This window comes from Hirundo rustica, unplaced genomic scaffold, assembly GCF_015227805.2.
Source record: "Hirundo rustica isolate bHirRus1 unplaced genomic scaffold, bHirRus1.pri.v3 scaffold_469_arrow_ctg1, whole genome shotgun sequence".
Lineage (NCBI taxonomy): Eukaryota > Metazoa > Chordata > Aves > Passeriformes > Hirundinidae > Hirundo > Hirundo rustica.
Window position 1 is genome coordinate 566 of NW_026690514.1, and position 12,169 is coordinate 12,734.

Genomic DNA, 12,169 nt, shown 5'->3' on the forward strand with positions numbered 1-12,169 from the left:
AGCAGCACTGGCAACACCAAGTGCTGCTGCTCCTGGGCACAGCTGCTGTGCCAGCACTGATCTGCCCCAGCTCTGCACACAGACATTGCTGCTGCAGCTGCAGAGAAGGGAACAAAAGGGGGATCTCTGCAGAAAACTTGGCTGGAAAATCTCTTAGTTCTTTTATGGCCTCCATGAGTTCAGCCCCTTATTGACACAGTCTGTGGCCACAGGGAAGGTGGAGAGAAACAAAATGAGAAATGGCACAATGACATTTCTTTGTGGACAAGATTAAAGAATTGAAACAAAGAAAAAGATCCTCCAAAATAAACCAACAAGAAATATCAAAAATTACTTTTATTACAAGTGATTTTCAGAATTTTGTCAGCAGTTTAATGTTCCTGAAAGCATCCAGTCATCAGTCTCCACACTGCAGCCTTGAGCTCCTGGTTCCTCAGGCTGTAGATCACAGGGTTCAGAGCTGGAGGCACCAGCGTGTACAGAACTGACAGAGCCAGATCCAGGGATGGGGAGGAGATGGAGGGGGGCTTCAGATGGGCAAACATGACAGTGCTGAGGAACAGAGAGACCACAGCCAGGTGAGGGAGGCAGGTGGAAAAGGCTTTGTGCCGTCCCTTCTCAGAGGGGATCCTCAGCACAGCCCTGAAGATTTGCACATAGGAGAAAACAATGAACACAAAACAACCAAGTCCTAAACAGACACTAACTGCAATGAGCCCAAGTCCCCTGAGGTTTGAATGTGAGCAGGAGAGCTTGAGGATCTGTGGGATTTCACAGAAGAACTGGCCCAGGGCATTGCCATGGCACAGGGGCAGGGAAAATGTATTGGCTGTGTGCATGAGAGCATTGAGAAAGGCACTGGCCCAGGCAGCTGCTGCCATGTGGGCACAAGCTCTGCTGCCCAGGAGGGTCCCGTAGTGCAGGGGTTTGCAGATGGACACGTAGCGGTCATAGCACATGATGGTCAGGAGAGAAAACTCTGCTGAGGTGAAAAAGGCAAAAAAAAATACTTGGGCAGCACATCCTGTGTAGGAGATGGACCTGGTGTCCCAGAGGGAATTGTGCATGGCTTTGGGGACAGTGGTGAGGATGGAGCCCAGGTCGGTGAGGGCCAGGTTGAGCAGGAAGAAGAACATGGGCGTGTGCAGGTGGTGGCCGCAGGCTACGGCGCTGATGATGAGGCCGTTGCCCAGGAGGGCAGCCAGGGAGATGCCCAGGAAGAGGCAGAAGTGCAGGAGCTGCAGCTGCCGCGTGTCTGCCAATGGCAGCAGGAGGAAGTGGCTGATGGAGCTGCTGTTGGACATTTCATCACTCTGGCCATGGAGTTCTGTTGAAGGAGGACACAGTGATAAGTCAAGGCAGACACTGCTGAGTAATGTCCAAGTCCCTTTCTCCCAGCCCTTCCCCTGATGCTCTGTGCCACCCAGTTTTCCTTTTCTCAGAGCCCTTCCTTCAGCCCCGTGCCTGGAGCTCTGCTGGGATCTGGCCCCATTGCTGTGATGAGCAGGGGCTCTGCCCATGGACACCGAGGGGTCAGCTCTGCTCTGCAGCACTGGGGTCATGGGAACAGGGACAGGGGCCAGTCCTGGGGTTGGACTTCATCAGCCCAAACTGCTCCTGAGGCAGAGGAGCTTGGCAGCATCTCCTGTGCCAGGGCTAAGGAACGGTGATGGCCAAAGGCAGTTGGAGAGGGTTTCCTGCTGTGCCCAGGGAGATCAGAGAGAACTGTGCAAGGCAAGAGCACTGGCTGTAACTCAGTGAAGGGTGAGGGGAGCTGCTCTGTCGCTCCACTGTTTCCCAGATCTCCAAGGCAGAGGGAGCTGGGACACCACATTTGCAGTGTCTTGGCATGGGGATCTGTAAAAAATGTAATGGATTAGTTTGGTCTGGAGAGGACTTTCAATATCCCAGTACAGCTTGGTGGCACTTTCCCACCACTGCCTGCCCAGGGCTCTGCTGCCTGGAGCTGTCCCTGCCTGCAGCTGCTTCCCTGTGCCCAGGGCTGGGCCCTGCCAGTGCTGCCAGAGCCCAGCCCAGCCCTGGGGGCTCAGCTCTGCCCTGCAGAGCCCTCCCAGCTCAGGCACTGCCCAGGGGCAGCTCTGGCTCTGCAGGCTCTGATGGCAACGTCAGAGCAACCCTGAGGAGGCTGGAAAAGTGACACTGATGCTGCCTGCAAGACACTCTCTGCTGATTTCTGTCACTGCCTGGTGTATTAAGGTCAGAGAGAAAATTGTTTTATTTTTCTCATCCTGAACTTAGAGATGAATATCAATGTGCAATTTTCCAACCAGGCAACACAGAACAGTAGATTAAAAAAGCAGGATTTTCCCATTTATGCAACCCCTGCCTTGCTGTGCTCCTTGTATAATCTAGTTGGAAATGTTCTGGAGTTAAATGTCATGCTGGGAGCAGTCCTGAACAATGCAGCATCCTCACCACACAAGGAGAACCCTTCCACGCCTTACCAGCTGTCTCATTCCACCCAGATCTTGTCCCCCAGTGCTGGGAGCAGCTCCCAGGGCTGGCTGAGAGCTGTCCCTGGCAGGCAGCAGAGTCCCTGCCCCAGCACAGCACCCTGGGCTGCAGGACCCTGCTCTGCAGGACAGCCCTGGGCACCCCTGGCTGCTCTCCACAAGAGATAATCAGAGAATGTACTCACAGAGTCTGTAGGCATTGGGATGTTGCAGCTTTAGGAGATCCCTGCAGGAGCTGCAGCTGCCTTGTCCTGCAGCCAGAGGTTCCTGTGTCAAGGGCTGGGAGTGATTCTCCCGCAGTCACTTCTCAGCTCCTTCCCAGCCCTGAGTGATTGAAGCTCTCTGTGCCTGTGTGCTGTGCCCGGGGTGGCTGCAGGCAGTGCCCCAGCCCTGCTGGGCTAGGAGAAGTGCTGCTCATTAAGAGAAATGTGTTTTTAAGCTCTTCTAGGCTGCCAGGAGCTGCCTCTGTGCCAGGAGCCCGGCCCAGCTCAGCAGCACAGACACAGCACAAGGACTTTAATGACCCTCTCGGGCTTTGTGCTGAGGCCCTGAACATCAGTCCCTGAGAGGGAGCTGAAGAAACCTCTCAAGAATTCCAAGTCAGAATCCAACTCCAAAGTTTCTTGAAGTTTTAATGGGTCCCACTGAGGGACAGGACAGAGAAAGTGTCCCCAGGCCCCAGGCAGAGCAGAGAACTGGAGGCAGTGATGACAGGTGGGGACAAAGAGAAGCCAAGTCTTGGTGTCCTGGGGCACAGCAGCCTCTGTGCCACCAAGGGCTGTGAGGAGACACCTTGTCCTGAGGCCCTGGGGCCTCCTGGCACAGCCCCAGCAAGGCTGGGCACTGTCAGCCCCTTGTGCTGCCCTCAGCATCCCCCTCACATCCCAGTGGCCTCAAGGATCTGCTGGAAGGAGTCCCTGGGGAGCCTTGGTCAGCAATGGCCCTGGGGGGCTCCTGAATGCTCCCAGGGACTGCAGGTTTTTCAAAGGACTTTGGGATTTGCTTTTGCCTTGGGGTCTCTGAGAGGTTTGTGCAATCATGGCCTCCAATTATCTGCTTTAATTAGTCCCTTGAGAGGCTTTGTCAGGAACAACACTCAGTGGGGCTCAATAATACTTCAAGGTACTTCAGATATTTTAAGGTACTTGGTGTTTCCCTTTTAAAACCGACTCTATGAGAAAGACTCTGCAATCATGGCTGAAATTATCTACTTTAACTAGTCCCTTGGGATTCTTAGTCAGTATAAAGTCTCAGTGGAGCTCATTAATACTTCAGGATACTCAAAGTTTATTAAGGAACTTTTTTTTGACATTGAGTCTGAGAGGTCTGTGCAATCATGGCCTCCAATTATCTGCTCTGAGTCTCTTGAGAGCTTTGCACTGACACTCAATGGGTCTCATTAATACTTTGAGATACTCAAGGTGTTTAAGGTGCTTTGGATTTTCCTTCCCACACTGAGTCTCTGAGAGGTTTTTATACAGTCCTGACCTCCAGTTCTCTCCTTCACAGACTCCATGAGGAGCCTGTGTTGGGGATGGACCTCAGTGGGACCCACTGATGCATTGAGACACTTTGGGTTTTTCTTCTGACTCTGACTGCTGGAAAGGTTTGTGCAATCTCCTCTCAGGCCCTGAGGTTCCAGGACTCAACACCAAATGCACCACAGGGCTCATTAGGCGAAAGCAAGTCCTGACAAACCATGGCTGTGCCTTGATTTCCCTCTGGTCTGGTGCAGTTCATTTGGAAGTCTTTTTTCCTAGACTTATGGAGAAATCTTTCAAAGAGCTTCTAAGAAATATGGATTTCTATTTTCATGAATGAATATTTCCCTTTAGAGCAGAGGTGATTCCAGCATTCAGTGACTGATATTGATCCAGGGTCTCTCCCAAGGAGTTCTGCCCTGGTCAGAGAAGCTGTGACTTGAGGTGTGACCCAGTGTGGACAACATTGCTCCACATCCCCCAACCCCATCCTGTCTCTCCTCACTCACTTGGGACCTGCTTTGCTCATAGAACTGGCTGCACTCAGACAAAAAAGTGGTTTTTCTTCTTTAACTTTAGCAATCTAAACTTTTGAGTTTCCCTGTTGAAAACAGACACCCTCCTCTGCTGGAGCTCCTGGCTCTTTCCTGCTCCAAGGTCAGGGCAAATAAAACTTGGTAGACATTATTTTTGAAGTCTCACTCGGAAATTTATTATCCTTATCTATTACAAACTCTCGAGATGTGAGCTCTCTTTAACAAGTCAAGGAAGTGAGCCTAAAATGGTGTCTATTCAGTGCTATTTAAGTCCCAATTATCTAATAAACAGTTGACATCTATTTATACTTCTAATCCAATTATGATCACCCGAAACCCACAATGCGGACTTCTTTCACCTAATTACAGAAAACCAGCCAGATTCAGAAATAAGAAGGAAGAAGGTGGTGCAAAAAAGACAACTAATGCACACCCAAAGTTCTCCATCTTGGCTCTCATATGTCACCCTACACTAAAATCCCAAATGTAAGTTTTTCACCCTGTGAGATCACACATCACCACTCACACAACACACCCACAACCCCCGTGCTATCACACAATCTCGGAAGCCTGTTCCAAGACCTCAAGTCAAATGTGGTGCTTATCTAAGGGCCAGCACCCCTTAGCTCAGAAAGCCTGAAATTTTCAGCCTCACAGGTTCCAATACTCCTCAAGTGTGTGCCAAGCCCAAGGTGCCACCAAGAGCACTGCAGCCCTGCCCTGGGCCAGGAGAGAGGGTGGATCATCATCCCAACCTGCCCTGGGCCATTGCAAGGGGCTGTGGCCATGGACACTGCACTGACCCCACTGCTGGCTTTGGATCCCTCATCCCTTCAAGTTTCCTTGGAAAGCACCCCAAGGACCCATTTCTGCAGCCAGGTTCCATGGCCAGGGGGGATGTGGGGGGCTGCAGGTGGTCAATGCCCCATCCCTGGAAACATTCAAGTCCAGCTGGGACAGGGCTCTGAACAACCTGATCTGGTGAAAGATGTCCCTGCTCATCCCAGGCCTGGACAAGAGGCCTGAGTGAGGCCTGAACAGCAGGCCCTGAGCCAAAGGTGACCTCTGCATCAACCTTCCAACCAAAGGTTATCTTTGTATCTGCTCATTAGTGAAATATGCATGGTCATTAGCACTGTGACAGATGTATCCACTCATTAGTGAGACATGTATTGACCTTTCTGTGTTTAGAAGCCAGAGAAGGCCATGAAATCTGACATCTGGCCTTGTTTGGGGCTGGATGGTCAAAGTCACCTCCCTTGGTTCCTCCTTGGGCCCTGGCCAGGCTTTGGGAGGGACCCAAGAGGAGGATGAAACCAGATGTTCCTGCACTAGAAGTGCTGTCAGTTTGTTTATTCAGCACTATCAGAGCTGGGCCCTCTCACAGCCAGGTTGGAGCCTCACCTGTGGCTGGAGGCACCTGCAGGAATTCCCAGTGTCCGGGAGTGGCTCTCCAGTCCTTGGCTGGGACAGCTTCCCCCAGCTGATGTGTGGATGTGGGTGATGGGAAAGTCTGAGGGTGACTGGTGCTGGATCTTTCTCAATCCCTGCAGGCAATCTTTGGTAGTGATGGTTGGGTGCATTGCTGAGCTGCTCCTTTTGTGCTCCTTTGCTGCTTTGAGCTGTAGTAAATGACACTGATTCCTTCAGGTGGTGTTGGTGTCTTTGGTGCTGACCCTGCCCACTGGTAAAACAACACTGGCATAGTCTGGCCAGATCCCACCAAAATGTCACTTTTTAAATGTAAATGTGAGGAATCCTGTCCAAAATCCCTGGATGGGAAGCCCTTCCCTAGAGCTCGCTGGCTCTGGAGTGGGCTGAGGTCAGAGCACCATGAGAGCAGTGGGGCAGTTGGTTAAAAGAGGCTGAACTGCTGGATGTGTTAAAATGCATCCAAAAGTAGCATATGGAAAAAGAAAAGAACTTGTGGGTTTGGGAAGATGAGGACGGATTTTGGTCACAGAATGTTGGAAACAGCACCAACAGAAGGATCAGATCCACTGTGAAACTCCTCTGGCCAAAAGGCACTGGGCACACAACAGCAGAACAGGGAAGAGCCCTGGATCCATCAGCAGCCCACAGTGGGAAATAGGAAATCAGACCTTTGCTACTGGGAATGGGAGCTGCTGGTTGTGTGGAGACTGCCCATAAACAGATTCCTAAAGGATGGTTTGGGTCCTGTTTCCAGGCAATATTGATGCTGCCTTTGAGGGTACTTTGGCAACAAGCACAAGGAAGAGTTGGGGCCAGGAGAACATTTTTCCCCCAAAGAGTGTCTTTGGTCTCAGAAACCCAGAGATTCTGTTTCACCCTGTGCCCTATGTGTGCACTATCTTTTCCTGTGGAATTTACATTAATGAGCTAAATCCATCATTAGAAGTAAAAAGAGATGCTATTAAAATATACAATAGCACATCCACTGAGCTCCAACAAACACAAATGGGGCTCTAAAGAACTGCATGGCCTTGGATTATCTGCTTGCGGGACAAGGAGGAACCTGTGCTATTCTAGGACAGGAATGTTGTGGGAATGTCAATAAGTGATGGGTTTGAAGTCCAACAATCAGGAATCAACTCAATAGAAAGAGCAGGAGTAGAGAGGCAGAAAGAACAAAATTTTTCATGGTGGGATTGGCTTCCAAATTGGAGGCTGCTGGGAAATGCATTTGTGGCAGTCACTGTAATCATTGCAGTGTGAGAATTTGGTGTGTTATGATTCCATGTTAAAATTTTAACCTTTTGTTCTGGGAAATGGAGTATTGAGATTTGTCTAAAAAGAGACACATTCTCAAGAAAAAAAGGGAGATCTGATAAAGAACAGAGAGTAGCAACCAATTAGGCATGTTTTGAAAGGAATGCAAATTATAGCTCTGAGTAATGAACTTGAAGAGCACATAATTGAAGACAAGAGTTGATGCCTTTATGCATAATACCTACATCTAAACTCTGTTATCAAAATAATTGTTATGAAGGCTGTAGTTCATCTGTGGGCCAAAGGAATGATTGAAGTACTGAGGTCTGAACACCAGGCCCTGGCTGAGGCCTGAACACCAGGCCCTGAGCCAAAGCTGACCTCTAGATGAATCTTCACACCAAACGCTATATTTGCATCTGCTCATTAACAAAGCATTGTTAGCAATAAGACCTCTGTATGAGTTCATTGGTGAAACATGGATTGACCTTTCTATATTTGGGAACCGGACAAGGCCCCATCTGGCTTTGTTTGGGGCTGTAGGATCAAACCCAACTCCCTTGGTTCCTCCTTGAACCCTGGCCAGGCTTTGGGAGAAATCAAATGGAGAATGAAACTAGATGTTCCCACACTAGAAGTGATGTCAGCTTGTTTGTTTAACAGTGTAAAAGCTGGGCCCTCTCCCAGCGAGGTTGGATCCTCACTGTCTGCAAAGGTGGGGGCACCTGCAGGAATTCCCAGTGTCCGGGAGTGGCTCTCCAGTCCTTGGCTGTGAAAGGGTTAAAAGCACTGTGCCTGGGCATCCTTGGACAAGAATAAGATACACATGGAAGCTAACAAATACTATCCACAAGCTTAAGACACAGGATGAAACTTGTCAAGCAACAGGGAACAAAACTTGCAGAATTGAAGGACAGAGCTTGCTAAAACCAGTGAGGAAGTCACTGAAACGGCTAACGAGAGACTGTGCATGCCAAGAGGAGAAAGGTGAAAAGGGCATAGTGATGAAGACGTCCAGCCTTCATTAGGAGACCACCAAGGAGAACGCAGAGCCTTCCTCAGTGCCACGGTGCCAGGGTGCTGTGCCTGCGCCTCACCTATGCTAATGATAGTAATGAGTTCTAAGAAATAGTTTACATAACCCCACCTTTTCTAAGGACAACTACAAATAAGGATAAACTATAACCATATATTCTAAACTGCTGTGTGCCTGTGTGGGTGCTGTTGGGAGGAGATATCCCCGAGCACCCGGCGTGCTGAATAAGGCAAATCCCTGCTCCTTGGACTTTGTCTCAGAAGTGTCCCTTGGCCTGGTTTGGGGCGATTCACTTCCATGGGGTTCTGTCAAGTCCCAGTGGAACCTTGGTGCCATATTGTTCCACAGCCTCACAGTGCTCTCCTGGCTTCCATGGGGTCCCTCTGTGACTCACTGCAGCCTTGGTTCCATCAGGGTCTCTTGGGTTCCATGGTGCACAAGCCTTTTTCACATCTGAGCCTTGCTTCCAGGAGTTCCATCGACTGACAGTGGCCGTCTGCATTCCATGAGGCCCAGCTAGATCACAGCAGAGCCTTGCTTTCATCAGGCTCCGATACCTGTTCTGCCAACTGACGGGGGTGATTTAAAGAACACAGAAAGTGATAGAAAGAATGGTCTTATTCTACTGTGAGTATTAAGGCAACACAAAAGTAAAATTATACATTCAGTAAAACTATGTGCTTGGCTTCAGCAACAAGAAAAAAGAAGCAAGGTAATGCACGTAATCATTATTATAGAGAGAAAGGACAGGGACTCAGAAAGATCCATCACCAATTGCCTCAGTACTCCACCATCATCCAGAGTCTGCAGTAACTGGGAAGCCCCCTTTCACAGCAAGGACCTGGAGAACCCTCCTAAGCAATTGGGAAAATCCTACATGGTGCATCCACCCCTAGATGAGGTCTCTGAATTTGCTCTGAAATTAGGTCCAGTTTTTATAGGCCCAAATCAGCAAATCAAAGTGACTTGATTGTATTTTTAGCACATAAACTCCAGGACCTCATTGCACTTTTCCTGACTAGGAGGGGCCAGAACTGTGCCAGATCCCAGTCATCAGCTTGGAGGGTTTCCCCTAAAATATCCTACAAGCCTCTATTCATGTCAGATAAATTTCTTTCAGATAACTTAATGAGATTATGTGAAAGTCTCTAAAGCAGCTGGTTTGATGTTAAATAGCTGGCATAAGCACCTCAGTCATCTATTTTTAGCTAAATAAAACTGATGGTGTTAGTCACATAATGCCCAGGGCTCGTCTTGTAAGTCAGCTCTGGCTGAGGTTAGCCACTCAGGCCTAAGCACATCAGAAGCTGAAGTGACCACGACTGGGAATAGCAAAAACACCCACTGGGACTGGCCCAGAGGCCCTGGGACTCCCTGGCATGGATCACCTCAGGAGACAGTATTTCAGGGAGCCCAAAGGACTTTTGGGAGAGCTGCTGTGGAGACAGAGGGAATTCCACAGCTGAATCCCTTGCCTGGGCTCCCAGAGGACCCTTCTGCTGTGGGGTTCCACACCGGGGAGAGGCCCTACAAGTGTTCCGATTGTGGGAAGAGGTTTCAGACCAGCTCCACTCTCTTAGCCACCAGCAGATTCACAGAGAGGAGAGGCCCTTCCGATGCCCCAACTGCAGGAAGGGCTTCAAGCAAAACTCCACCCTCATCACCCACCGGCGCATCTGTTATAAATAAGTTCTATTCAAATAATCTATGTTTTAGTTACTTAATTGTTAAGTAATTTCATTAAGATTGTTAATGCTAGTTCTGTATAAAGAATTTGCCTTATTCCTGTTTTAATATTGATTTATCACCTTATTTACTTGTTTGTTAATTAAGAATTCACCTTATTACCTGTATCTCTGCTCCCATTTGCCGGATGGTGTCTGAATATGCAAATAAAAAGAACACTGGAATTCTGGGAACAACTCAAGAACAAGAGACTCTGAAAAGCAGGGAACCAAAGTAAAATTCAGGACTGAAGTCACACTTTAGACTAGTGCAAAAGGTACGGGGGTCCCCCGAAGCAGTTTTATTTAGTCGCCGTAACTTGAGAAGGAGTCCCCATCGCTGGATGACCCCTGATCAGCCAAGCGAAATGGACTCCCCGGCAAGGTGAAAAAGCCTGTGAGGGGGGGTGGGAGTCCCCAGCTTTGCTGTGAAGCGAAGCTGTGTGTACCTCCTCCTCTGCGTTGCCAAGGGAGCAAGCAAGCTCTCCCCCAAGGCCAAGCTTGATAATAAAGAAACATACAAAAGAGCAAGTCTCTGACTCTCTCTCTTTTTTTTTCCAGAACAATTTTGGGGGCTCGTCCATGGGATCTGGCCACGCCTGAAGAGGGACCAAAGACGGGACGGCCACTCGCTCTTCGGACCTCCGGGACAGCTGGCCAAGCGGGAGCAGCCTGGGACCGGCAATGAGGAGGAGCGCCGGAGGGTGAGCATTCCGGCGGCGGGTAAAGGAGATGTGCGAGTGGGAGTGTGAGAGAGTCGGGGGCCGGCAGCTTGGACCCCCAGAACTGAGTGTGGACCCCTCGGTACTGCGGTTTCGGACCCCCGCGAGGAGGCCGGCCAGGAAAAGGGGGAAGTGAAAGAAACTAGTGCGTGAGGCGTCTCCTTAGGGGCAGAAAGACCCCCCCCTGGGCGTGCAGGGGAAAACAGAGTGTGAGTGGCACGCATTAGGGGCAGGTCCCCCCCCATAAGGGCTAGAGTAGCCTAGGAGAGTTTAGAATCCCTGGAGGGGCGGGAAAACCGTACCAGGGTTGACAGGGTGTCCCCAGACACTGCGGGTGCCGAGAGCTCATGAGAGTCCCTGCTTCCCAGGACTGAGCCAGACGCACCGGAGAGGGTGTGCTGCCGCGGTCTCAGGGAGGAGGCCGTAAACCCATAGCCCGAGGACACCGGGGTGGGGAGTCAGCTTGGAGGCAAGGCGGGCATCCTGCACACACACACTCATCCCTCTTGCCGAGGCTGCTTCGCTGGGGAGAATTTGTCAAGCCAGTCCTGGTGGAAGGCAAAGGAGTCGGGCCCTGCTCGGGTTGATCCTTGGAAACAAGGAAGGGATACCCCCCCAGGTAACCCGTGCGGAGTCCTGACCTCTTACCTCCGTTTCAAAAAGTGAAGAGGGGAACGGTACTAGTGACAGGGCAGTCTAGTCCGGGGTTCGGACTGAAGCTGTCCGGCCCGGTGGGGGCTAAGGCGCGGGAAGGCCCTGAGGCCCAGAAGGGGATGCCAGTACTAGGGACCCTGTCGTGCGCCGCAAAGCGTGTCCAGAGTCTCAGGGGTGAGGCAAGGCGCGGGGGTACATAGGGGGTGAGGTCATTAGGACCCACCTCAAAGGGGTCAGAGGAGAGTCTGAGCCCCTGGTGTAAGTAAAGTGTGAGCGTCCAAGAAAGTGAGGAAGGTTGGGAAAGTGAGTAGAAAGAGAGAGTTTGTTCCCTAAATGAAAGCAAAAGTGTAGGAAAGAGTAGAAAAGCATAAAGTTTAGAAGTTTTATGTTGAAGTGTTCAAGAATTAAGTCAGGAGATTTGAAGCAGAGTGAGAAAAGCCGAAGAATTTTTTTTTGCTTAAAAAACCTGTGTTGCCTGTCAGTAGAGGGCACCTTTGAAATTTTTTCAGTTTAAAGAAAATGGGACAATGTACTAGTAAGAAGAAGAAATCCCAAAAGGAAAATAACAAAGTAAAGAGCATTCCACCCGGTAGTCCCTTAGAACAACTTTTAGCTAAATGGGATTCCTTAGAGGCCACGAAAGGACTAGATCAGGTTAAAATGGTGTTTTATTGCACAGAAGTCTGGCCAAAATTAAAATTACCAGGAGAGTGGCCATGGTTTGGAACACATGATGAGTGGATGTGCTATCAGTTAAATCAGTACCTAAGAACTCAGGAAGATCCAGACGTTAATCAATTAGCCTATGCTGCTTGTAGGCAAAAGAGAGCCACGAGTAAAGTGAATATAAA

General features: G+C 49.9%; 1 protein-coding gene across 1 annotated transcript; it reads right to left on the reverse strand.

Annotated features, from left to right (window-relative positions):
* Positions 1-371: 371 nt before the first annotated feature.
* On the reverse strand, positions 372-1,307 carry LOC120748051 (olfactory receptor 14J1-like). Its single transcript, XM_040054128.2, has one exon. The coding sequence runs from the start codon at positions 1,302-1,304 to the stop codon at positions 372-374; it is 933 nt and encodes a 310-aa protein (XP_039910062.1). The 5' UTR covers positions 1,305-1,307.
* Between the last annotated feature and the right edge of the window lie 10,862 nt (positions 1,308-12,169).